The 27,344-nt window shown below is 41.4% G+C and overlaps 1 protein-coding gene across 1 annotated transcript; it reads left to right on the top strand.

Annotated features, from left to right (window-relative positions):
* Positions 1-19,634: 19,634 nt before the first annotated feature.
* LOC115420404 (high choriolytic enzyme 1-like) lies at positions 19,635-24,396 on the top strand. The gene is made up of 7 exons (XM_030135639.1): positions 19,635-19,703; positions 21,679-21,751; positions 21,935-22,090; positions 22,664-22,781; positions 23,578-23,756; positions 23,920-24,001; positions 24,264-24,396. Exons 1-7 carry the CDS (start codon positions 19,635-19,637, stop codon positions 24,394-24,396), a joined length of 810 nt encoding a protein of 269 aa, XP_029991499.1.
* The last annotated feature ends 2,948 nt before the right edge of the window (positions 24,397-27,344 follow it).

Here is a 27,344-nt window from a genome sequence, read left to right as displayed (position 1 = left end):
TTCTCTATTAGGGATGGTTCGTTTGTGAGGAAGACTTGAACATTTAACAAAAAGGTTGCAAGAACTTAAATTGATATCATCAATAAACATTTAACTTGAAAATGTTTGCTTGTCATTTATAATTGTCATATCTTTATTTGTATTGTTTTATAGCTTTACCTGATGTATTTTTGCCCAATTAAAGCTGTAGTAGTACTTTGTATTCATAAAAATTTTTTATACATAAAATCTTAAAATAATGAAATCACAGTAATAAATCACTTACACACTCAAATATAAAGGGTTCTTAAAGGGTTCAACCTCAAGCTGATGAAGAAGGTGGGCCCTGTTGTGGGCACGGAGCTGGACAGCCTGACATCTGTGGCAAAGCAAAGGGTGCTGATCAGGCATCTGTCAATCATGGATAATCCACTGCATCCACTGTACAGCATATCTCCCTTAACTGATAGGCTGCTGTCATTCACCAGATTCCCAGGAAATTTTATCAGCAGGAATTTATGTACCTGAGTAAAATAACTGGTAATTCTGTGTAGTTTGTTCCTGGTAAGTTCCTGGAAATGTATTCAAATCAGGCTTGGTTGTTTTGAATCACCGTCTCGAAGTCCCGCTGAACTCTTTAGGGCATATTCAGCAGATAGGTTTGACGAGGCTCAAAAGAGTGAAGCTTGTCAAAAGAGTTTGACAGAAACAAGTTTGCACCTACATAGATGTTTAAACATTTGAGTGAATGTAAGTGCGGAATGCTGACTGCAAGTGTGTCCCATCAATCAGCCATCTTCAGCACACATCCCTGCCCCTCAAGAATTCTGGGAAACCTGAAAAGTCCTACCCAATTAGAAACTTTTTTCAGTGAAAGTTTGCAGTCAAGGGAAAGTTTTGGGCCTGGGTAATGTCAATGAAAATGCACAAAGGTTTTTCAGAAGTGCAAGTAAAAGTTCCTGGTAAAGTTCCTGTGGTGGAAAAGAGCTGTTGACCTGTTCCATTGACAGACAAAAAGTTTCTCGTCCCAAATGCATTAACTTTGTTCAACTTGTAAAGTCCACTTTACACAAATAATGAATGAATCTGTGCTATATATGTTGAGCAAAGTCCCACATCTGTGGACAATAAAGAGTTATGTTATCAATTTATTTACTTCTGTTTCGTCATTAACTGCTTTACCATTATTTTATGGCAATGGTTTCTGGTCTATCTGAGAAATTTAACCCAGGGGTCTGGATCACAAAACAGGTTTCAGGGGTTATCAAGGGTAACTTGTAGTTTTACTCAGGATTACCAGTATTACAAAGGTGGTTTATTTCTTTCAGAGGTAAATATTCATGAAAACACATCCTCAAACTGACCTGCTGTGGTCTCTGGGACTGGAAAATGGCCCTGTTGGGATTTCTTCCTTAAATTTAGATATAGCATGATTTGATAAATGTCTGGTATAAACATTTTTGGCAGGAAGGGAATCATTGAATAACCATCCATCCATCCATTTTCTTCCGCTTATCCGGGGCCGGGTCGCGGGGGCAACAGTCTAAGCAGGCATGCCCAGACCTCCCTCTCCACAGACACCTCCTCCAGCTCCTCCGGGGGGACCCCGAGGTGTTCCCAGGCCAACCGAGAGACATAGTCTCTCCAACGTATCCTGGGTCTTCCCCGAGGTCTCCTCCCGGTGGGACATGCCTGGAGCACCTCCCCAGGGAGGCGTCCAGGAGGCATCCGAAACAGATGCCTGAGCCACCTCAGCTGGCCCCTCTCGACGCGGAGGAGCAGCGGCTCTACTCTGAGCTCCTCCCTGGTGACTGAGCTTCTCACCCTATCCCTAAGGGTGTGCCCAGCCACCCTGTGGAGGAAACTCATTTCGACCGCTTGTATCCGGGATCTTGTCCTTTCGGTCATGACCCAAAGCTCATGACCATAGGTGAGGGTAGGAACGCAGATTGACCAGTAAATCGAGAGCTTCGCCTCTCGGCTCAGCTACTTCTTCACCACAACCGAGCGGTACAGCGACTGCATCACTGCAGACGCTGCACCGATCCGTCTCTCAATCTCTAGCTCCATCCTTCCCACACTCGTGAACAAGACCCCAAGATACTTAAACTCCTCCACTTGGGGCAAAGACTCTCCACCGACCCGGAGAGGGCAAACCACCTTTTTCCGGTCGAGAACCATGGCCTCAGATTTGGAGGTGCTGATCCTCATCCCGCTCGCTTCACACTCGGCTGCAAACCACCCCAGGGCATGCTGAAGGTCCAGGTTCGATGAGGCCAACAGGACAACGACATCTGCGAAAAGCAGAGATGAAATCCTGTGGTCCCCAAACCGGCCCCCCTCCGGCCCCTGGCTGCGCCTAGAAATTCTGTTCATAAAAATTATGAAAAGAACCGGTGACAAAGGGCAGCCCAGCCGGAGTCCAATGTGCACCTGGAACAGGTCTGACTTACTGCCGGCAATGCGAACCAGGCTCCTGCTTCGGTCATACAAGGACCGAACTGCCCTTAGCAAAGGGCCCCGGACCCCATACTCCCGAAGCACCCCCCACAGGATACCACAAGGGACACAGTTGAACGTCTTCTCCTGATCCACAAAGCACATGTGGACTGGTTGGCGAACGCCCATGAACCCTCGAGCACCTGATGGAGAGTATAGAGCTGGTCCAGTGTTCTGCGACCGGGACAGAAACCACATTGTTCCTCCTGGATCCAAGGTTCGACAATCGGTCGGCTCCTCCTCTCCAGTACCCTGGAATAGACTTTCCCCGGGAGGCTGAGGAGTGTGATCCCCCTGTGGTTGGAGCACATCCTCCGGTCCCCCTTCTTAATAACGGGGACCACCACCCCGGTCCTCCAATCCAGAGGCACTGTCCCCGACTGCCACGCGATGTTACAGAGACGTGTCAACCAAGACAGTCCCTGCACATCCAGAGACTTAAGGTACTCAGGGTGAATCTCATCCACCCCCGGTGCCCTGCCACCGAGGAGCTTGCCAACCACCTCGGTGACTTCACCTTGGGTGATGGACGAGTTCACCTCTGAGACCTCAGCCTCTGCTTCCTCCATGGAAGATGTGGCAGTGGGATTGAGGAGATCCTCGAAGTATTCCTTCAACCGAATAACAAGTATTCAAAAGTTATAGGCAGTGGTCTGCGAGATGAGGATTTTGCGAACAGACTACCCAGATAGCAATTACCTTTGGGCCAGATTCGCATTAAAGCCTTTACATCTGTTTATAGCTTACATCCGTTTTCTGACTTTGGACCAAATCTGCATCTGATCCTTCTTTCAGCTCTCTCTAGCAGTTCCGGAGTTGTGCTGGTTTACGGATTCGACCCAGAACAGTCTCCCATCACACAACCAAGACTGATTTTCAAAGTTGTAATGCTGATCTGGACCAGAATCGTAATATGAATCTGGACCAAAGTCGTAATACAAATCTGGGCCAACATGATTCTTGTGTATATTCTAGATGTGATTGGGCCAGAGCTGGACCATTTCTGTAGAAGATCCGTTTTGTGGAGCAGTACCTGTTTTGGCTTGATGTACATTTGGACTTTGGGACAGATCTGCCAAATGGTTGTGGGCCGAGTCAGGGTGCGATTCTGTTCCATATCTGTCCCAGTATCTCTTTGCTATCTGGGTATTAAGGCTTCAAGTTCCACACCATAAGTCAGAACTAAGTCAAGGGTGCGATTAAAACTATAGGTAGGTTTGTGAAAACACTGACTAAAGCCTATGGAGTCTAATGACATAAATGCATTACTGAGGCTGTCATTGTCATTTTCTACATGTATATTGAAGTCTCCCATCTGTTTTAAGGACTAGACTGGCTAGGAACTCAGTGAACTCTGATAAAAATTCTTTGTATGGACCAGGAGGATGACACACTACAATAAACAGGATAGGCTGGGGTGTTTTATAGGTTGGATAGGCTAAGACTAAGACTTTCAATTGAGTTGCAATTTGGCTTAGGTTAAGGATTCAGAAGACCCTTTTTTCTGTCAATGTCATCAAAAACTGTGTGCACATTCTGGCAGCAAAACATTTGCGCCACTTTATTCACTTAAAGCAAGGAAGATGTGACTACCGAATTTTAAACTGATATAAAAAAGTGGTTTAAAGTGGGTTAAACATGACAAGGGGGCCCAGTAGATATAGGTTAAAAGTTGTGAAAATGTCATGTAAGCTCTGGCATACAACAGAGGCATAGAAGCCGGGAGTCCACCGTTGAAAGTGTGTTAAGTTTCACTTTTAAGTTTCCAGTTATGGTAGTTATGGCAGTTACGGAACATTCCCCCACGTATATACCCCCAAAGTTAAATTAATCATGTAGTTAATCCATCGTTTATCCTTTTGCATAGCTTGACAGACCATTATAGTGCGTGCGCATATCATCTATGTCATCACAGTTTACTAATAGTAATAGGGTCTATTGTAGTGCTTTAAAAGACAATTAAACTAGTTGTTAGTTTTGTGCTAGTTGTCTTCTTTCAAATCTATAACAAAACAAATTACATATTTTTTTCTGTGCAAGAAATGTAGTTTGTGATGAAACTAAAAACTAAAAGCGATAGGCAAATGTAGGCTAGGTGAGTAAAAAGTGCATCATTTACTCTGAAATGTTTGTGCATAGAATAATGAAGCTGCATGAAAAAGAAGAAATATTGTACTGCCTAAAATTTCAGCCCCTTTAAAAAAAACAACAAAAAACAGATTAACTATGACATACTTTTCAGTCAAAAACTTTTGAGGAAATTTTTCTTATTCCAGTTCATTTGTGTGGAGTCTCAAAAGTCCAACAAAGTGATATATCTTTATTATGCATAACAGTAACATTTATTAGTATATATTAGCTATACTTAGTTTTTTATTATATTAGTTAATTTTGCTTACGTACTGTAGTAGTTTTATACGGAAGCGTATTGCATTCACAAAAAAAAAAAAAAAAATTCGGCTGTTTTTCTGAATTAATGAGATAATTATCTCATAATTACGAGAAAAAATAAGTAAAAAAAAAAATCGGCGCTGTTTTTCTGAGTTTACGAGTTACTGTTTCCTGAAAAAAAAAAAGCTCTGTTTTTCTGAGTTTACGAGATACTGTTTTCCGAAAAAAAAAAAAAAAAAAAAAAGCTCTGTTTTTCTGAGTTTATGAGATACTGTTTTCCGAAAAAAAAAAAAAAAAAAAAAGCTCTGTTTTTCTGAGTTTATGAGATACTGTTTTCCGAAAAAAAAAAAAAAAAAAAGCTCTGTTTTTCTGAGTTTACGAGATACTGTTTTATGGAAAAAAGAAAAAAAAAGCTCTGTTTTTCTGAGTTTACGAGATACTGTTTTCTGAAAAAGAAAAAAAAAAGCTCTGTTTTTCTGAGTTTACGAGATACTGTTTTCTGAAAAAAAAAAAAAAAGCTCTCTTTTTCTGAGTTTACGAGATACTGTTTCCTGAAAAAAATAAAATTGGGCTCTGTTTCTCTGTGTCAGATGGACAGTGGTCCCTGGTCCAGGCAGGAGCTCCTTCTATCTGTGCTGCTGAAAGCCTCTCGGGGGAGCGTGAAGTTGTTTCCGTTCTCGTAACCGGTTCCGATTATGGATCATGGAACTAGTTTCGTTTACAGAAATCAGAACCAAGCCCCGCTTTGTGCACGGATCAAGCCCTTCAAGCACACCGGCGCTCGGAGCCTGTAGCCCTGCTTCCTGACAGGGCACGACCGCGGTGATGGGAGTTGGCATTAATGAAGTCAAATAAAATGACATTCACCAGCATTAAAGAAAATATACATAGCAGAAGAGTGCAAATGTGGATTCATTTATTTGTCGGACGTGATGGAAATCATTAGTCAGAACTAGATCCATGGAGGAGCGGCTTGGTGTACTGGTTCATCCCCCGCCCCCCCCCAGATAACTTTCCATCAGGTCCAGGTGGACAGCTATCCGCTCCCCGGTGTGTAAGCCGGAGTGGAGCGGGTAGACAGAGCAGCTCAACTCGACAGAACACCGGCGCTCGGAACCTGTAGCCCGGCTTCCTGACAGGGCACGACCGCGGTGATGGGAGTTGGGATTAATGAAGTCAAATAGAATGACATTCACCAGCATTAAAGAAAATATGTGTCTTGGTGTCCCGGTTCACCCCCCCACCCCCGGACAGCTTTCCATCAGGTCCAGGTGGAAAGCTATGGGGGTGGGGGGTGAACCGGTACACCAAGACGCTCCTCCACGGATCTAGTTCTGACTAATGCTTTCCATCAGGTCCGACAAATAATTGAATACACATTTGCACTCTTCTATTGTTTATATTTTCTTTAATGCTGGTGAATGTCATTTTATTTGACTTCATTAATGCCAGGACCCGGAGTACACTGATGACACCATCCTGCTCAGCACATCCTACCGTCAGCTGACAGATGCTCTGGGCAGATACAGTGAAGAGGCAGAGAAGCTTGGCCTCCAAGTGAACTGGACAAAAACCAAGCTCATGCATGTCGGTGATGGGCCAGATCCACCTCCCTTGCAGCTTGGTAATGACATTGTAGAGCCTGTCAAGAGCTTTGTGTATCTGGGGTCCATGATGACAGACAACAGGGACCTAAAACCAGAGATTACCCGCAGAAGGGCCCTGGCAGCATCAGCTCTGCAGTCTCTCTGGAAACCACTCTGGCGGCACCAGACCATCTCACGCAGGACGAAGCTCCGGATCTACAACTCTGCCGTCCTCTCCATCCTGCTCTATGGCTCGGAAACATGGCCCTTAAACAAGACTGTGGCTGCCAGAATAGATGGCTCTGATAGCAGGGCTCTCAGAACCATCGAAAACATCAGGTGGACCCGGTGGGTTTCCAATCAGGTGCTTGGAGCCCGCACACGCCAGCCCAAAGCATCCAGCCTGACCGCGCAACGTCGCCCCCGCTGGTTCGGTCATGTCCTCCGCCTCCCTCCTGACCATCCAACAAGAGCCATCCTTCAGTTTGACCCAAAGGCCGCAGGCTGGAGACGACCACAAGGCAAGTCCTGCACCCGATGGTTTGACGTCATTGCGGGCGACCTCCAACAACATGGAGTTACCATGGAGGATGCAGAGCAGCTGGAAGAAGACCACCAGCAATGGAAAACACTGGTTCATCTGGTCGGCCCAATGCACCGGGACGGGACACCCGCTCCATTGCAGGAGTCCTAGTAGTGGTAGTAGTCATTAATGCCAACTCCCATCACCGCGTCGTGTCCTGTCAGGAAGCCGGGCTACAGGCTCCGAGCGCCGGTGTTCTGTCGAGTTGAGCTGCTCCGTCCACCCGCTCCAGTCCGGCTTACACACCGGGGAGCGGATAGCTGTCCACCTGGACCTGATGGAAAGTTATCCGGGGGGGGGGGGACGAACCGGTACACCAAGCCGCTCCTCCATGGATCTAGTTCTGACTAATGCTTTCCATCAGGTCCGACAAATAAATGAATCTACATTTGCACTCTTCTGCTGTTTATATTTTCTTTAATGCTGGTGAATGTCATTTTATTTGACTTCATTAATGCCAACTCCCATCACTGCGGTTGTGCCCTGTCAGGAAGCAGGGCTACAGGCTCCGAGCGCCGGTGTGCTTGAAGGGCTTGATCCGTGCACAAAGCGGGGCTTGGTTCTGATTTCTGTAAACGAAACTAGTTCCATGATCCGTAATCGGAACCGGTTACGAGAACGGAAACAACTTCACGCTCCCCCGAGAGGCTTTCAGCAGCACAGATAGAAGGAGCTACTGCCTGGACCAGGGACCACTGTCCCACTGACACAGAGAAACAGAGCCCAATTTTATTTTTTTCAGGAAACAGTATCTTGTAAACTCAGAAAAACAGAGCTTTTTTTTTTTTTTTTTTTTTCCGGAAACAATATCTCATAAACTCAGAAAAACAGAGCTTTTATTTTCTTCGGAAAACAGTATCTCGTAAACTCAGAAAAACAGAGCTTTTTTTTTTTTCTTTTTTTTTTTTCGGAAAACAGTATCTCGTAAACTCAGAAAAACAGAGCTTTTTTTTTTTTTTTTTTTTTTCGGAAAACAGTATCTCATAAACTCAGAAAAACAGAGCTTTTTTTTTTTCTTCAGGAAACAGTATCTCGTAAACTCAGAAAAACAGCGCCGATTTTTTTTTAAACTTATTTTTTCTTGTAATTATGAGATAATTATCTCATTAATTCAGAAAAACAGAGCTGAAATTTTTTTTTTTTTGTGAATGCAATACGCTTCCATAGTTTTACTTGTGTTTACTTTTTTTTTCATTCTCCATCTTTACAGACAATACTGTTATTTATTGTTCAGACTTTGAGTTTCTGTTTCTGATAATGTCCACTTCCATTGAAATGAACCTAATTTGTTATTTAATGTACAAAAATCCAAATTCATACTAAACAGTTGAAGTTCACCAGGATTTAGGTATTTTTACTACATCTTTCACCACATATTCAAATCTTGTTCAAAATTAAGCCTTTTGATTTGCTCAGGTGACACGGTGGTGCAGGGGATAGCACTCATGCCTCACAGCAAGAAGATCCTGGATTCAATTCCAACACCATAGGGTCGATGGGGATAGGACCTTTCTGTGTGGAGTTTGAATGTTCTCCCTGTGTCTATGTGGGTTCTCTCCGGGTACTCCGGCTTCCTCCCACCATCCAAAGACATGCACTGATAGGTTAATCAGTTAATCTAAATTGCCCATAGGTGTGAATATGAGAGTGATTATTTGTCTCTATATGTCAGCCCTGCGATGAACTGGTGACATATCCAGGGTGTACCTGGCCTTCGCCCATAAGTAGTCGGGATAGGCTCCAGCAGCCCCTGTGACCTTAGTGAGGATAAAGCAGGTTCAGAGAATGAATGAATGAATACTTTGCTCTTGATGAATGTATCTGACTAGTATCTGATGAAATGCTGAAATGGTTTGCCGCGTGTCTGGAAGAGGTGAAAAGAGGGTGGACTGGACCCATAGTTTGGCAAAATAATTGCACAAAAAACACATAACATGAGCACAACAATACAGAGATGCTTCCACATTGTGATACCCATGTGAAGTGAACGAGTGAGATGCGGGATGATGGGTGGATGTTGTGCCATCTATTGGCGGTGTATCTGAAGCTAGCTCATAACTTGGATTTAGACTCGCAACTCAAAGCAAAAAAATTTACTGAGTTGGAAAACTCATAAGATGAGGCACTCGTAAGTCAAGGTACTACTGTACTTTGTATTCAATCCATGCAGTTTGCAGACAGAGTGGCACTACATTCACTCTTCTTAACATGATTTTTTATTTATTTGGATGATAATGGAAATCATGCCACACTTTTATTTGTAGATATTTCTTAGACTTTTGATACAGACAAAATCAAATCAAATCTTATTTATATAATGCCAAATCATAACAAAAGTTACCTCATGACGCTTTATATATCAAATTGGTCGAAACCAGACTCTAAGCCAATTTACAGAAACCCAACAAAATCCTCCAGGACCAAACACTTGTGACTGGTGAAAGTGGCGAGGAAAAACTTCCTTTTAACAGGCAGAAACCTCGAGCAGACCCTGACTCCTGGAGGATGGCCGTCTGCCTTGACCAGTTGGGTTAGAGATACAGGGTAAAGGATGAGGAAAAAGAGAGAGCGACTGAGATAGAGAGAGACTGGGGGAGAGGGGGAGAAGGAGGGAAGTAGGGGGAGACACATGGATGCAGTTGATGCACAGATAGCTGAACTAGAACTGTCAAAAGGAGATCAGCTGGTGTTAGTGTAAGTACTAGAAACCAGAACAAAGGTCCATGACTGTATACTACTACAACAAAAACAAGTACTAACAGTGGATATACTACTATTACAACAGTTAGTACAAATACGAGAAACCTCTACCATCTATGGAACTGTATAATATACAATATCATAACTACCATATTTTTCGGACTATAAGGCGCACTTAAAATCCTTTAATTTTCTCAAAAATCAACAGTGCACCTTTTAATCCGGTGCGCCTTATGTATTAATTCTGGTTGTGCTTACTGACCGATTTTATGTGGTACACAGCGCTCAAAAATCTGTCAAAATGTTTTAGTACAACTTTGGTAAGCTACGAAGCCGCACTGCTTGATGGCTTGTCGGAGCATTACAGTAGTCAGGAGCCTCGCAGAGTAACATGTAGTACTGTGCTTTAACATAAAATTACGGTTATGATTAGGGTTATGTTTACGTCAAGAGACCAGATGGCTTTTTCTGCAAATCTCTGTCCCTTCGTCCATGTGCGCCCATCTCACTGATCCTGTCAAAACCCAAGTGAAGCAAACTAATTCGAAGCTTGCCATCATTCTAGGTGGATTAACCAAAGAACTCCAACCGTTAGATATTGGTGTCAACAGGTCGTTCAAAGTTAAATTGCGAGCTGCGTGGGAGCATTGGATGACAGAAGACAGGGAGGCAACACCGGGCGAGTTACGCCACTATCTGCCAATGATGTGTTACAACTGAACAATGTTGGTGTGTTACAACTGAACAATGTTGAGAGTTATTGCGATTGTGGTTGTTGTGAGTTGAATAAAGTTTGACTTATATGAATGTTTTGTTTCGCTTAATGCGCCTTATAATCCGGTGCGCCTTATGTATGAAAATAGACCCATTCATTGATATTGTGCCTTGTAATACCTTATGGCCTGAAAAATACAGTATATGGATAAGTGAGTGATGATGATAAAGGCAGGAGAGAGGCAGGACCACAGCAGCAGGTCCAGAGATGATCCAGGGGAAACCTGTGATGATCCTAAGAGAACCTGTGAGGCAATAAAGCACAGAGACTCCGGGGAAGAAGTCAAGTCAGTAACATGTATTCACTGGGGTGTAAATAGAAGAGAAAATTAGGAGAGAAAAGCTCAGGGAGAAAGAGGAGCAGAGAGGAGGTCAGAGAGGAGGAGGAGCAGAGAAGAGCTCAGTGTATCCAGATGAGTCTCCCAGCAGTCTAAGCCTATAGCAGCATAACTAAGAGCAGCCTGAGCTTCCCTAACCATAGGATTCATCAAAAAGGAATGTTTTGAACCTACTCTTAAACACAGAGAGGGTGTCTGCCTCCCGGACTGAGGCAGGGAGGTGGTTCCACAATTGTGGAGCTTGACCACTCCTACATTTTAACCAGAAACCTTTTAGAACTGTATTTTAAACTGCAATCTTTTGAATTGGAGTCAATGGGATCTTGCCTGACCAGAGGTGACCTTTGACTGGCTTCCCTCAGGACTGTATGCTGTTTCATGTTCATCCTTTATACAAATATTTGTCAAGACCAGATTTGACAATGTGACTATAGCTGATAAAGAGAACAGCCACATATAAACCAAAAACTAAAGATATGAGCATTGATTTTAGGAGGAGGACTCCCTGTGATGTGGTCTCTTTAATTTAACTGCACTGTGCTCACTGCAATATCTGTAATGCTAAATGTAAAGCCAGCCATGGCAACACCTCAAACCTGAGGAAACATAATATACACCTGAAGGCTGAGGAATGTACAATATTTGAAAGATGCAAAGGAGCGCAGGCACCTACAGCCAGCATTCAGGGGAGAAGAAGTGGCATGTGTTATTCATAACTGTTCCAAGTTTTTGCATTTAAAGTTGTTTGGATGTTCTCTGGTAATTTGTCATCGCAACATCCATTGTTAAAATTACATATGACAATATGAAGAATACATGATTCAATATATTTTTGCCTGATCTGTTTAACACAACATGGTGCTTTGAAGAGTCCTCAGAGGACAAAAGACTTAAGGTGGCCATACACTGTGCAATAATTTCCATCGCTGCACGCAGCTCCATCTCAAACTGTGCGAATCAGTTGTACAGTCAGGCTCACGATTCATGTTCTCACACTGCACGGACCGACGCTCATATGCGACCTGACTGCTCACACTGTAGGACCATACACCACAGGACGCACGACACGTTTGAGTGTTGTATCCGGAAATACAACGTTAAAATACCAAGGAATCCATAAAAGTGCATAGACGATTGTGTATTGGCGTGAGTCATGAAATGGTAGTGCTAAACAAAAACCCACGAGCTGCTTTGGTAATATGTGCCATTATCTGCGGGGAATCAAAAAAGAAGAAAAGACAACGATGTGTTTGGTGCAGGAATTGGTTGGCCAGACGTGGACAGTATAGGCTGTCAATCCTACGGCAAAGAGAACTTGAGGTAAGCTGCAACAGATAAACTGCACTAGGCCAATAGCCAGCTACTGTTAGCTTGTACGCTACTGTACGCTTCTGTGTTCGCGCATGCACAGTGTGAGAATTTGAGGCACATCGGCTTGTGGCACTGCTTTGACAGTACAATACACTCACGAGGAGCGAGCAGGATTTCAAACAGCTCCGTTTTCCTTGCGAACACATGATTGCTGGTCGTGAGGTGGTCGTGAGGTGCTAATCGCTTCTCTTTACCCCATGTACACTGCACAAGGCACGACACACGATTAGATCCGGCCCGATCACAGAAATAGTCGCACGAGTGAGAAATCGTCTCTAAACTCGCACAGTGTAAGGCCGCCTTTACAGAAGAATTGCTTGTAATAAGGCTAGTTTGACTGTGTCATGTGGCCGTTAAAAACAAATCTTTGAAAATTCAGAGGTTCTTTGGAGGAAACGCTTGCATAGCTTCAGATAAAAACCTTAACACGTATACTGAGTGTGTTCACATCTGGATTAGAGCTGCCCATGTGATCAGATGCTCACGTATGTACAGAAGCGTATTGCATTCACAAAAAAAAAAAATTTTCGGCTCTGTTTTTCTGAATTAATGAGATAATTATCTCATAATTACAAGAAAAAATAAGTAAAAAAAAAAATCGGCTCTGTTTTTCTGAGTTTACGAGATACTGTTTCCTGAAAAAAAAAAAAAAAAAGCTCTGTTCTTCTGAGTTTACGAGATACTGTTTTCTGAAAAAAAAAAGCTCTGTTTTTCAGAGTTTACAAGATACTGTTTTCTGAAAAAGAAAAAAAGCTCTGTTTTTCTGAGTTTATGAGATACTGTTTTCTGAAAAAAAAAAAAAGCTCTGTTTTTCTGAGTTTATGAGATAACTGTTTTCGGGAAAAAAATACATTTGCTCTGTTTTTCTGAGTTTACGAGATACTGTTTCCTGAAAAAAATAAAATTGGGCTCTGTTTCTCTGTGTCAGTGGGACAGTGGTCCCTGGTCCAGGCAGTAGCTCCTTCTATCTGTGCTGCTGAAAGCCTCTCGGGGGAGCGTGAAGTTGTTTCCGTTCTCGTAACCGGTTCCGATTACGGATCATGGAACTAGTTTCGTTTACAGAAATCAGAACCAAGCTGTGCTCCGACCTCCAAGCCCAGCTTCGTGCACGGATCAAGCCCTTCAAGCACACCAGCGCTCGGAGCCTGTAGCCCGGCTTCCTGACAGGGTACGACCGCGGTGATGGGAGTTGGGATTAATGAAGTCAAATAAAATGACATTCGCCAGCATTAAAGAAAATATGCGTCTTGGTGTCCCGGTTTCACCCCCCCACCCCCGGACAGCTTTCCATCAGGTCCAGGTGGAAAGCTATGGGGGTGGGGGGGGTGAACCGGGACACCAAGGACTCCACGGATCTAGTTCTGACTAATGCTTTCCATCAGGTCCGACAAATAAATGAATACACATTTGCACTCTTCTATTGTTTATATTTTCTTTAATGCTGGTGAATGTCATTTTACTTGACTTCATTAATGCCAGGACCCGGAGTACACTGATGACACCATCCTGCTCAGCACATCCTACAGTCAGCTGACAGATGTTCTGGGCAGATACAGTGAAGAGGCAGAGAAGCTTGGCCTCCAAGTGAACTGGACAAAAACCAACCTCACGCATGTCGGTGATGGGCCGGATCCACCTCCCTTGCAGCTTGGTAATGACATTGTAGAGCCTGTCAAGAGCTTTGTGTATCTGGGGTCCATGATGACAGACAACAGGGACCTAAAACCAGAGATTACCCGCAGAAGGGCCCTGGCAGCATCAGCTCTGCAGTCTCTCTGGAAACCACTCTGGCGGCACCAGACCATCTCACGCAGGACGAAGCTCCGGATCTACAACTCTGCTGTCCTCTCCATCCTGCTCTATGGTTCGGAAACATGGACCTTAAACAAGACTCTGACTGCCAGGATAGATGGCTCTGATAGCAGGGCTCTCAGAACCATCGAAAACATCAGGTGGACCCGGTGGGTTTCCAATCAGGTGCTTGGAGCCTGCACATGCCAGCCCAAAGCATCCAGCCCGGCCGCGCAATGTCACACCCGCTGGTTCAGTCGTGTCCTCCGCCTCCCTCCTGACCATCCAACAAGAGCCATCCTCCAGTTTGACCCAAAGGCCGCAGACTGGAAATGACCACAAGGCAAGTCCTGCACCCGATGGTTCGACGTCATTGCGGGCGACCTCCAACAACATGGAGTTACCATGGAGGATGCAGAGCAGCTGGCACAGGACCACCAGCGATGGAAAACACTGGTTCACCTGGTCGGCCCAATGCACCGGGACGGGACACCCGCCCCATGGCAGGAGTCCTAGTAGTAGTAGTAGTCATTAATGACAACTCCCATCACCGTGTTGTGTCCTGTCAGGAAGCCGGGCTACAGGCTCCGAGCGCCGGTGTTCTGTCGAGTTGAGCTGCTCCGTCCACCCGCTCCAGTCCGGCTTGCACACCAGGGAGCGGATAGCTGTCCACCTGGACCTGATGGAAAGGTATCCGGGGGGGGACGAACCGGTACACCAAGCCGCTCCTCCATGGATCTAGTTCTGACTAATGCTTTCCATCAGGTCAGACAAATAAATGAATCCACATTTGCACTCTTCTGCTGTTTATATTTTCTTTAATGCTGGCGAATGTCATTTTATTTGACTTCATTAATGCCAACTCCCATCACTGCGGTCATGCCTTCCAGGAAGCCGGGCTACAGGCTCCGTGCGCCGGTGTGCTTGAGGGGCTTGATCTGTGCCCGAAGCTGGGCTTGGATGTCGGAGCCCACTTGGTTCTGATTTCTGTGAACGAAACTAGTTCCATAATCCGTAATCGGAACCGGTTACGAGAACGGAAACAACTTCACGCTCCCACGAGAGGCTTTCAGCAGCACAGATAGAAGGAGCTCCTGTTGGATCAGGGACCACTGTCCCACTGACACAGAGAAACAGAGCCCAATTTTATTTTTTTCAGGAAACAGTATCTCGTAAACTCAGAAAAAAAGAGCAAATTAATTTTTTTTTCCAGAAAACAGTATCTCATAAACTCAGAAAAACAGAGCTTTTTTTTTTTTTTTTCAGGAAACAGTATCTCGTAAACTCAGAAAAACAGAGCTTTTTTTTTTTTTTTCAGAAAACAGTATCTCGTAAACTCAGAAAAACAGAGCTTTTTTTTTTTTTTTTTTTCCAGAAAACAGTATTTCGTTATCTCAGAAAAACAGAGCTTTTTTTTTTTTTTCAGAAAACAGTATCTCGTAAACTCAGAAAAGCAGAGCTTTTTTTTTTTTTCAGGAAACAGTATCTCATAAACTCAGAAAAACAGCACAGATTTTTTGTTTTACTTATTTTTTCTCATAATTATGAGATAATTATGTAATGATCAGTGTATGAAAACTGAACCCAGATGCATGACCCAGAGACAGAAGTAAAAATCCACAGTGTTTATTAAACACCCAGCTCAATGACAGTTCAATGAATATGATAGTGAACAAAATCTTGAGGACAATGGATGCTGAGTTCTTCTCCGGGTTAGTACTCTGGACTGGGGACGAGAACCCTCCGTCCGGTTCGGTAGTACGCGTTGGTACCCCGACTAGGGAGAAGCAGAGGGAGGTCAGTGGCGGAAACAGGTCATACACGGGAAAGCAGTCAGACAGGCAAAAGGACATAGGGATCAGGCTAGCTCACGTACCGTAAAAAGTCAGGCGAGGAGATCAAAAACCAGGAGGTCAGAATGAGGCAGACAAAACCGACAGGGATTAGGCAGACAGGCAAAAATGAGATGGCAAACCGGGTCAAAAAACAGGTAGGCAGACAGACAGACAGGATCAAAAACGCTGGTAAGTACTTCACAAGGAAAATACAAACTGGTTACTGACAAGGGGGAAAGACAGGGCTTAAATACACAAAAGGGAGGGAAGACAATGAGACACAGGTGGAACAAATTAGGGTGGAGTCAGGTAATCAAGAGCAGGTGGACACAATCAGGGAGAGGAAGCAAAGACATGACACACGAGGGAAACTTAACAAAATAAAACAGGAAATGACAGACAACATAAAAGACAGACAAAACCAGACTATCGTCTGGGGACAGGCTTGACAAATTATCTCATTAATTCAGAAAAACAGAGCCGAAATTATTTTTTTGTGTGAATGCAATATGCTTCTGTACGTATGACTGATCAGGCCTTAGTTTATAAAATACGGTGCACTAACTGTATTCCCCTTTGTTTTTATTTGATGTGCTCTTTCTGAACATACACTGAAAAAAATGACTTTGTGGTGTAGTAATATTTACTAGGTTAACTGTCACAATTTTAACTTTCTATTTGAAAGTATCTGTGAGAACTGGAATTATTTAAGTAAATCCTATATATGTCATCCATGTAATAAGTAAACTGCGCGGGAAGAGTAAGTTTTATTATGTATTTTTACGTAATATTCAAAGGTTTCTTAGTCATTACAATGAACTTAGAAATACCAAGTAGGTTTTAATTGTGCTGCGTGTTTATGAGCCTGCGCATGCGCCTTGTGATGCGCATACAGCATGTGCATATTTGTCCGCCAAAACACAAGAAGACAACGGTCAGGTTTAAGGTAAGACATTTGGGATGTTTCTGCATATGTAACTTAACGGAGTTAATGTAATAATATGATAATATAAACTGTAATATTTGCCATTATCGCACATCACGTAAATTTAAATTTTAATAGTATTTTGGAGTATGCTTGTGCAAACATCTTGCTAAATTAGCCATTAACAGTCAGACATGCTAACAACCAGCACGTTTACAATGAATACCTCCAGACTGAAGCAACACACAGCCTTCAACAGCGATGACAGAGATCATTGCAATGCCGAGGTGATTCCTGGTGGACTGACTGCGGCAGCTTTATTACTAAACAGAGCTAACTGCAGCTAAATGTAGCTGCGTTGCTAGCATTAGTTAGCACCATCGGCGCTAATGTTAGTTAGCTCTGTGAGCACTCTCTCTCTCCTCTCTCCCGACTCAGCTGAGTTGTCCGGAGCCAAACTCGGCAAGAAATCCATCTCGGCTCTTTATTCCCTTGTCATCAAATTAACCGCCGTCGTGTTGGAGGCTGTGTGTGGTTTTTTTGTGTGGTTTCACGGTCCCTGTTAGAAGATCAAACAGGAGGTGTAGGACTTGCTTGTTTATGTTGTGCACTGGCTGGCTGTACCATATCGCGCCGCCATGACGTCACGAGGCTATGTAGCTGCCGCGGCGGCGTTTACCCTGCCTTCAAAGTAAGGGTGCTGTTGGAAATGCAAGCTCAAATGAGACAAAGCCTCTTCTCAGTCCTCTCGGTGTTTCAGTTATGGAGCAAATCATTAAAAAAAAATACTCATTGATTTTTAAAAACCTTGAAATTGTTAACTTGGCATTCCAACTTCTTGATGTGATAAGTGATTGATACTGTCAAAGTGCACCAGATTAATTCATTTAGATTGCAAATGTTCAAAATTTGGTGGTTTGACAGTGGTGCAGTTTATTTTTGTCACATGATTCTGTATTTTTAATGTATTATTTTGTCTTTGTTTTTTATCCTCCCCAAAGCAACAACTTTCTGCAGCTCACACAGTTCCCTCTCAAGCAGCAACTACAACAAGCAGCGTCACAAGCAAAGCGATCTGGCTACTCAGGTAAAAATAAATGTGTAGTGCTTTATATTTCATAAGTACATCAGTGATATTTTAAAATATTTTGACAGCGGTACAATTTATTTTGGTTACAGTACACGATTCTGTAGTTTTAATGTAGTATTTCTTGCAGTGTTCTGTAGTTTTAATGTATTATTTTGTCTTTGTTTTTTATCCTCCCCAAAGCAACAAATGTCTGCAGCTGACACAGTGCCCTCTCAAGCAGCAACTACAGCAAGCAGTGTCACAAGCAAAGCGATCTGGCTACTCAGGTAAAAATGAATGTGTAGTGCTTTATATTTCATAAGTACATCTGTGATATTTTAAAATATTTTGACAGCGGTACAGTTTATTTTGGTTACAGTACACAATTCTATAGTTTTAATGTAGTATTTCTTGCAGTGTTCTATAGTTTTAATGTATTTTGTCTTTTTTATCCTCCCCAAAGCAACAACTTTCTGCAGCTGACACAGTGCCCTCTCAAGCAGCAACTACAGCAAACAGTGTCACAACTACAGCAAACAGTGTCACAATGTTCTAATAAGCATGTCTTTTAAGATGCACTGAAGATTCTTGAAGCATGTCAAATGTGTTTTTTTTCAGGGTGAAATATACCTTGTTGTTTTGCAATCGAAACGCTGTTGGACAATATTTTATTGAAAAAAAAAAAATTTTCACTCAAGAAAAATAAAAGTGTTAAAACAGTTGCCTCATTTAAAAAAAAAAAAAAGTCATTGTTTCAATAAACAAAATATTATGAACAAATTTAGGCAATTAAAACTGAAGAAAAACTATGTAAAATGTTGTGTAAATGTTATTTATTGTCCATAAGTAAAGTTTACAAAAGTATTTTGAAATTACCTTAAAAAGCCATTGATTTTAGGTGAGATTTTTCAGTTTGAAGCAGTCAGAGTCTAAGTAAAAACTTACAAAGGAGAGAGTAAAATTCAATGACCATATTAATAATCAACAGTAAACTACCTGAGGTTTGCGAGTAAAATAAACTCATACCTGCAAGTAAAGTTTACTTGACGATCGCCCCTGTAGAATTTACTTGTAATATGTAAGTGCAAAAACTTTCCTAAGTTTTCTTAAGTAAATACTACTCCAATTTTGTTTCAGTGTAGAAATTAAATGATTAAATGTGTTGAACTGAAAACTGGTTCAACTGAATTGAAACTGTAAATGGCTGCAATTGTTCATTCACAACTGTCCATTAATAGAGGATTGTGCAGCACAAATAGACACAACAGGTAGCTTTAAACCTGAAGGTTTGATTCAGTGTTTTATTGGCCTGCACCTCAACTTTGACCTTATCTAAATCTGGTCCTTTTCGCCTGAGCAGCTGAGCAGATCCTCTACATCTCCTCAGAATGAACAGTTAATCTCAGACCAGTTTGAACGTTGGGTCAAAATAAATATTGCCATTAAACACTCAATTGTTTTCTCAGATTAGTGGGTCGATGTGCTATGGGTGGACCTCAAGAGGGAAGATGTGAAAGGAACGTTCACCTTTGATCAACATTAAATTAAGTAAATATCATCTTTATTTGCAGGATTAAGGAGGTCGTGCCCTGCTGAAGGTGGTCCTCTGCAGGTTTTCCTATAAAATACACTGCAGAGCCACAGGACATCACATTTCCTCCTTTCCCACTTTAACCAAAGCAGTTAAGGTAAATCAGTGTGGTAACAAGCTGCTCTTAATGCTGCTTTTACCACAGTTGGAGATTGTTTGACTGGTCCTTCATTTCTTCCAGCCTGCTGTTTGATTCGGTAACATGGCGGTGATGAAGTGCATCCTGGGTCTCCTGGCCCTATTTGCAGTCTCAGCCTGGACCGAGGCAGGGGTAAGTCCAATAGCTGGATCCTTCAATACCAAGTTCAGGACCAGTTTACTACATGATAAACACTGTGATGAGTAATAGTAAGTTCCCTAAGTTTGCTTAAATTTAGTTTTTTTGCAGAAGTGTGAGACTTTATTTGAAATACTAGACATGCGCACATTTCCTGAAGGAAACGTAATCTGTGTGCTTGCCTCTTGCCAGATTTGTGGACTTGTGGCCAGGTGCAATGTAAAAGCAAGAAATAGTACCAAAGAAGGACTGTTTATAAAGTACTGCATATATCTGGATCAAAGTTATGTTGTTTAACATGGCATTTGTATGTACAAGTTATTTAATACAAAAAAAGTTTGCTATAACTGTGCAACAGCACAACAGGAAGGCGAAAAAATAAGGATCAGCAGAATTATTGACACTGTTTTCCAGAACCTAAATTTACAAATGTCATAAGATAAACAGCAGAATTTGAAATTTGCATGAACAATTTTGAAAAGGTTAATGTAATGTGTTTCATTTCTCTCAAACACACACACTCACACACACACACACACACACACAACACAAAAAAACGGAGGTCACAAATTGGGAAAGCAACAAAACAAACTTCACAAAAAACATGAAAAGGGGTAAAACCAGTAAAGGGCCGTTTTAGGGGTTCTAAAAGGAGACTGAAAATACAATTTACAATCACCCACCGAGTCTATCACAGAGATAGATAAAACAAAAAGATGGGCCTTAAACAGTATTTTAAATGGGAGGCACTGGTCACGATGGGAATGGGGCAAACTGACCAATTACAACCAGGTGTGGAGAAACATGGCAGGTGCACCTGATATCCATTAATGACCTGTGGACAAGATCCAACCAAGAAAGAAAACAACTGTGGTAACTGTGTCTGGAACAAATGACACTGAAAAGATGGGGATTCACCAACTCCATATATATAAATTATAACTTGTCCACCCCTCTACTATGTGTCGTTGTGGAATTTTCTGGAAAAGACAAAACACACAAACCCGTTTATAAACATTCCTCCTTATGGAGGAGACATGGATGTCCATATTAAATTCACTATGAAACCACCTCTCAAACAAACTGCCGTCAATCCATAACTGTACATCCTATCTCAAAAATTCTTGCAGGTGAGACTTCTGGTGAGTCAGTGACAGAAATTTAACATGGGAATGAAGTGAGATAAAAATAGTCACTCTTTGCGCTAGGAGGCCTGTAGATTGAAAATGAAACATTTTAAGACTAACATGAATAGTCTTTGAAAGAAAAGAGTTTTTCCAACATTTTGATGCATAAATTGTTGCTGAAATCCCAGAAATGTAAGAGTTATGAAGAGTTGTTTCTAGATTTTCTAACATAAAACCCAACCCTCTCTACTCTAAGTTAGAGAGGATTTCAACTAATCAGCTGTCAGTATTCTGTTCCCTGTATGTGTATGTGGTTTGGTGTATCGGATCGTTAACCTGGGTCATAGCACACCTTTTGAGACCAGGCTGCACATTTTTGCAATAATATGCTTGGGTCTATTTTCAATGCTCTGGGCCACCATTTTTTTCCTCCAAAGTTTTGGAATAATAAGTCAGTCAGTCATAATAATAATACTAATAATAATACTAATACTACTACTAAAAATAATAATAATAATAATAATAATAATAATAATAAATATGATGAACAATACGTTGTGCCTTGCATTACATGCAAGCACACAGTAATAATAAATTTAACGAACAACAGTAAGTTGTGCTTTGCATTACATGCAAGCACACAGTAATAACATTTTCTGGTTTCTTTGTTTAAAATGTGACTAAAATTCAACATGAACCATATTGGTTGATTCATGATGGACTAAATGTAACCCTTAAATGGGTCAACAGTGACTTGTTCTATGGTCTTTCAATGAGGTTTGGGAAGATATAAGATCTGCTGGGCTTTGTAATTCATAAAAAAAGTCTCCTTCTTCATGCAGATGTGGAGATCAGCTGAAGCTGAAAATGATCTGACTGTCTCAGAGCAGCTGGGAGATGCCAATGACAATCTCAGTAAGAAAGTCTTCTAACTCTAAATATTTAAATCAATTCACACTGAACATCTCTTTTATCACAAAACTGATAACATTATACACATTTATCCAACAATGAACTTGTTCTGTAGTTTGGGACTTGTTTGACCTTTTTTTTCACTGGTAAATGGTGCTATTGTCCGACTGTACTTGCTGTATTCAGGTCCTGACAGAGATGGGATCCATATTGACGGAGACATTGCTGTTTCCCGCCTGCCAACTCTGAGAAACGCCGACCCCTGTGTCAGGAGAGGCTGCATGTGGCCTAAAGCCACTGACAACAAAGTCTATGTACCTTATGCCATCGCTAACCACTACTGTAAGTACATCTACATAAAAATAAACTCAGGATATATAAATCAATTACTGTGCATCCAAATAAACAGCCACTATGCATAATATTCTTATAGGTTTTATAAATGTTCTCGAGGACAAAAATTTCAATTTGTTTCCATGGAGATAACATCAAATTACAGGTAACAGACCTTTCTGATGCATCAACTTGCATCTTTATTTATATACTGATCAAAAAAACATTCATTATCTGAAGTTACTGTTAAAAAGTCAGACCAAGCAAAATAGTTTTCTAAAAAACAAATCAATTGATTCTGTTCTGTGGATACCGAGTAGAGTGATTAAGGGAGTGTCATGAAAATATCTTTGTTTCTGAAAGGCAAAATTTTACTGATCATGGGAAAATGTATGTTGTATAGTAAAATAAGTAGAGTAAAAGGATAAAGCTGTGAACAAACACTTCTATAGAGTGAGCTGCTGTTTAAGGTAATTTGTGTCACCTTTTTAGATGTGCATCTTCATAAGGAATCATCTGACTTTAATGAAATCAAAATACACAATACCTAAAATGATGTTGGTTTCTTCTGGTATCTTTCAGCCCCTCAGGAGATAGATCTCATCAAAAGGGGCTTGAATTCCTTCTCCTACTCCACCTGCATCCGCTTCTTCCCCAGAACCAACCAGAGGGATTACCTGTACATCCAGTCTCTGGACGGGTACGACAACTTCCTCAGGAAAAGTGTAGAAGTATGATTACATGAAGAACTGATTTATAAGGTATAAAACTAAAAGCTCTGATTCAAAAATCCTATCAAAGTAAGAAATGACATTCAATCACAATAGCCTGACATAATTTGTAAAACAACAGAACTGCAGCTTATAAAACTTACAAATATTTTTAAGTTCATCATACAGTTTTTATGTCACTGATACCTGCAAAAGAAAAACAGGTGAGTACCACATTACAATACAGAGTATTCATTGCCAAAATATTTAACATTTTCATGTTTTAATGACAGGAAACTCATCATATTAGAAAATTGATATGTAAAAATTGACTGTATGTAAAAAGCTTACATACAAACCTCTTCCAAAGTCATCATCTACCTTTTACGTTTTTTCTGCTGAGTTGTAATAAGCATGCATATTTACTTCTCAGTCTTTAATCTTCAGATACTATTGGAAATATGTGCAAAATAAACTCACAGAATTCTGAACTAAACTGTTTCATCAGACAGACAAAAAGTAGACGAAAAAACAAGAAACATTTGAAATTAATGGAGTGAATCTCATATTGTAACTGGAGGTCACATTAATGTAAATACCTGCCATTTTCATTTGTAGAAGCTGTCTTTTCCCTGAAACTTTTGTTTTTTGTGCATAGTTCCTATGTGTCCTGGAATTATCTTAATACAGAAATAGAGAATTGCCCAAGTGTGGTCATTATAACATGTATAAAACAAGAAATATATGCTATTCTCAGTCTGATGTCGTGTTCCATCATCTTTGCAGATGTTACTCATACGTGGGTCGTCAGGGCAACACTCAGACCGTGTCTCTGTCCCGTCGAGGCTGCATTTACTATGGAACAATACAGCACGAGCTGCTCCATGCTCTGGGTTTCAACCATGAGCAGTGCCGGTCTGACAGAGACCAGCACATCCAGGTCATCCTTCAGAACGTCATGAAGGGTGAGAATTCCAAGACCAGTTCACTGCAATCTGGATTTACATCACATTATGAACTGATAATTCATAAAAACACACCCAAACATGGTCATTCAGTGCATTAGAAACTCACTTCAAACCCCAAAAGTTCCAACATAGAGCTTAAAGTAGTATTTGAACTGTGCAGGTCAGGAACACAACTTCAGGAAGATCGACACCCTGAACCAGGGGACTCCTTATGACTATGGCTCCGTCATGCATTATGGCAGGTCAGTTCATTGTGGAAATACACTACACTCAATAGAGAAGAATGATTTTTACTGTATTGTCCTGTATTTTTACTGTATTATGAGACTACGCACATCTCTCTAATGCAGGTAAAAATGAGATCAAAATAAGGTTTATAAAGGTACCAAGTTTTCCTGTGTAAATGATTTTGTTTAATTGGCATCAACAGAGCATTTTCCAGCCATCCCTGTTCTCTGTACATTTCCTATATGAGAAAGTAAATGTGAGCTGTTTTCCCTCCAGAACGGCTTTCTCCAAAGACAACTACAGCCCCACCATGGTGGCCATTCCCAACCGCAATGCTGTGTTCGGGACAGCCAAACAGATGAGCCAGAATGACATCAACCGAATCAACCTGCTCTACTGCAGGAACTAATCCACTGTCAGCCATGTTCCACTGATCTGACCAGTCTCAAACTTAACCATCATTCTCTATCTGTCCTTCTTCTACTTTTTGGTTCATTTTCATATGAAAATGATGGCCAGTTTGTGAGGAGGACTACTGTTTAATAAAAAAAAAAGGTTGTGGGAACTTAAATTGACGTAATCAATAAATATTTGACTTAAACATTTTGGCTTCTTGTATTGTCAATTATAATTTTCTGTAGATCTTCATTTGTACTGTGTTACAGTTTAGATTATTTTTGTTTTGACTCATATATATATATATATATATATATATATATATATATATATATGAAACCTATATATATAAAACCTATATATATATATATATATATATATATACAGTACAGGCCAAAAGTTTGGACACACCTTCTCATTCTTCGCATTTTCATTATTTTCATGACTATTTACATTGTAGATTCTCACTGAAGGCATCAAAACTATGAATGAACACATGTGGAATTATGTACTTAACAAAAAAGTGTGAAATAACTGAAAACATCTCTTATATTCTAGTTTCTTCAAAGTAGCCATCCTTAGCTCTGATGACTGCCTTGCACACCCTTGGCATTCTCTTGATGAGCATCAAGAGGTAGTCACCTGAAATGGTTTTCACTTCATAGCTGTGCCTTGTCAGGGTTACTTAGTGGAATTTCTTGCCTTATTGATGGGGTTGGGACCATCAGTTGTGTTGTGCAGAAGTCAGGTTGATGCACAGCTGACAGCCCTATTGGACAACTGTTAGAATACATATGGCGAGAACCAATCAGCTAAGTAAAGACAAACGAGTGGCCATCATTACTTTAAGAAATGAAGGTCAGTCAGTCTAGAAAATTTCAAAAATTTTGAATGTGTCCCCAAGTGCAGTCGCAAAAACCATCAAGCGCTACAACGAAACTGGCTCACATGAGGACCGCCCCAGGAAAGGAAGACCAAGAGTCACCTCTGATGCTGAAGATAAGTTCATCTGAGTCACCAGCCTCAGAAATCGCAAATTAACAGCAGCTCAGATTAGAGACCAGATGAATACCACACAGAGCTCTAGCAGCAGACACATCTCTACAACAACTGTTAAGAGGAGACTGCGTGAATCAGGCCTTCATGGTCAAATAGCTGCTAGGAAACCACTGCTCAGGAGAGGCAACAAACAGAAGAGATTTATTTGGGCCAAGAAACCCAAGGAATGGACATTAGACCAGTGGAAATCTGTGCTTTGGTCTGATGAGTCCAAATTTGAGATCTTTGGATCCAACCGCCGTGTCTTTGTGCGACGCAGAAAAGGTGAACGGATGGATGCTACATGCCTGGTTTCTCACCGTGAAGCATGGAGGGGGAGGTGTGATGGTGTGGGGGTGCTTTGCTGGTGACGCTGTTGGGGGTTTATTCAAGACTGAAGGCAACCTGAATCAGCATGGCTACCACAGCATCCTGAAGTGACATGCCATTCCATCCGGTTTGCGTTTAGTTGGACCATCATTTATGTTTCAACAGGACAATGACCCCAAACACACCTCCAGGCTGTGTGAGGGATATTTGACCAAGAAGGAGAGTGATGGAGTGCTGCGCCAGATGACCTGGCCTCCACAGTCACCGGACCTGAACCCAATCGAGATGGTTTGGGGTGAGCTGGACTGCAGAGTGAAGGCAAAAGGGCCAACAAGTGCTAAGCATCTCTGGGAACTTCTTCAAGACTGTTAGGAAACCATTTCAGGTGACTACCTCTTGATACTCATCAAGAGAATGGCAAGAGTGTGCAAAGCAGTCATCAGTGCTAAGGGTGGCTACTTTGAAGAAACTAGAATATAAGATATGTTTTCAGTTATTTCACACTTTTTTGTTAAGTACATGATTCCACATGTGTTCATTCATAGTTTTGATGCCTTCAGTGAGAATCTACAATGTAAATAGTCATGAAAATAAAGAAAATGCAAAGAATGAGAAGGTGTGTCCTAACTTTTGGCCTGTACTGTATATGTATATAAATATATAAATAAATAAATAAATAAATAAATAAATAAATAAATAAATAAATTTATACACACATATATTAGTGCTGGGCAGCGATTACAATTTTTAATCGCAATTAATCACGTGGCTTTCTGCGATTAATTGCATAGTTATATTGGGGGGGGGGGGGGGGGGGGGGTAGCCAGCATCAACAGCATGTATTGCCTTTCAGTGATATTTCAGACTGGAAGTACTCCGGTGATATAAAAATAATTCCACATTGCAGTGCTTCCAAACACCTGTGTCCTTCTCAACCCCACCATCTGAAGACATTTAAAATGAAAATGTCCATTGAACAAGACCGCTACTTTTCTCCATGTTTATGTCCACACCAGTTTATTTCCGCTTGTGAGTGACTGACAGGAGTCTTAAACCCACTAATAAGTACTAATACTAATAAGCCCAATAATATGTGATGTTCAGTTGTTCAAAGCAACCAAAGGGGCCCTCTAGTGGTCGGAATAAGGAATAAGTTGCACTAACATATGTTTTGTCCTTTCAGTGTTACCGTAGTCAGTTCAGACATAAGAAGGAACTAACTAATAAAATAAAGACAAAATAAATTAATTAGTTATGTCTATTAATGATATGCATATTCATGGAGAATGCATAGATGTAATTATTATAAACTTAAATTGACGGCTAATACAACAGTCATATCGTAAATAAGTAAAGGTTAGTTCAAAGGCTGGCATATTATATCTAAACACAAGCAATGAATTTACATAAACTTAACATGAGCCTGCATAAAGAATTAGCAACCCATCTCCGACTGCTAGCATAAACAAATTAGCTTAAACATGTTAATAACACACTGTAATAAACACATCCAAAATAACATCATAAACATGTTTCTAACAGCACATTTGCATGTGAAATTATTTAGCAAACAACAGAATGATTGATACATAC

This window comes from Sphaeramia orbicularis, chromosome 6, assembly GCF_902148855.1.
Source record: "Sphaeramia orbicularis chromosome 6, fSphaOr1.1, whole genome shotgun sequence".
In the NCBI taxonomy this organism is placed as follows: domain Eukaryota; kingdom Metazoa; phylum Chordata; class Actinopteri; order Kurtiformes; family Apogonidae; genus Sphaeramia; species Sphaeramia orbicularis.
The sequence above is the reverse complement of the archived record's forward strand: the minus strand, read 5'-3'. Positions and strand labels throughout refer to the sequence as shown.

Coding starts and splice junctions, on each gene's coding strand:
- LOC115420404 (XM_030135639.1), top strand. CDS start 19,635: ATGGCGGTGATGAAGTGCATCCTGGGTCTCCTGGCCCTATTTGCAGTC. Junction 22,091..22,663: donor TGCCATCGCTAACCACTACT/GTAAGTACATCT, acceptor GGTATCTTTCAG/CCCCTCAGGAGATAGATCTC. Junction 24,002..24,263: donor TCCGTCATGCATTATGGCAG/GTCAGTTCATTG, acceptor TTTTCCCTCCAG/AACGGCTTTCTCCAAAGACA.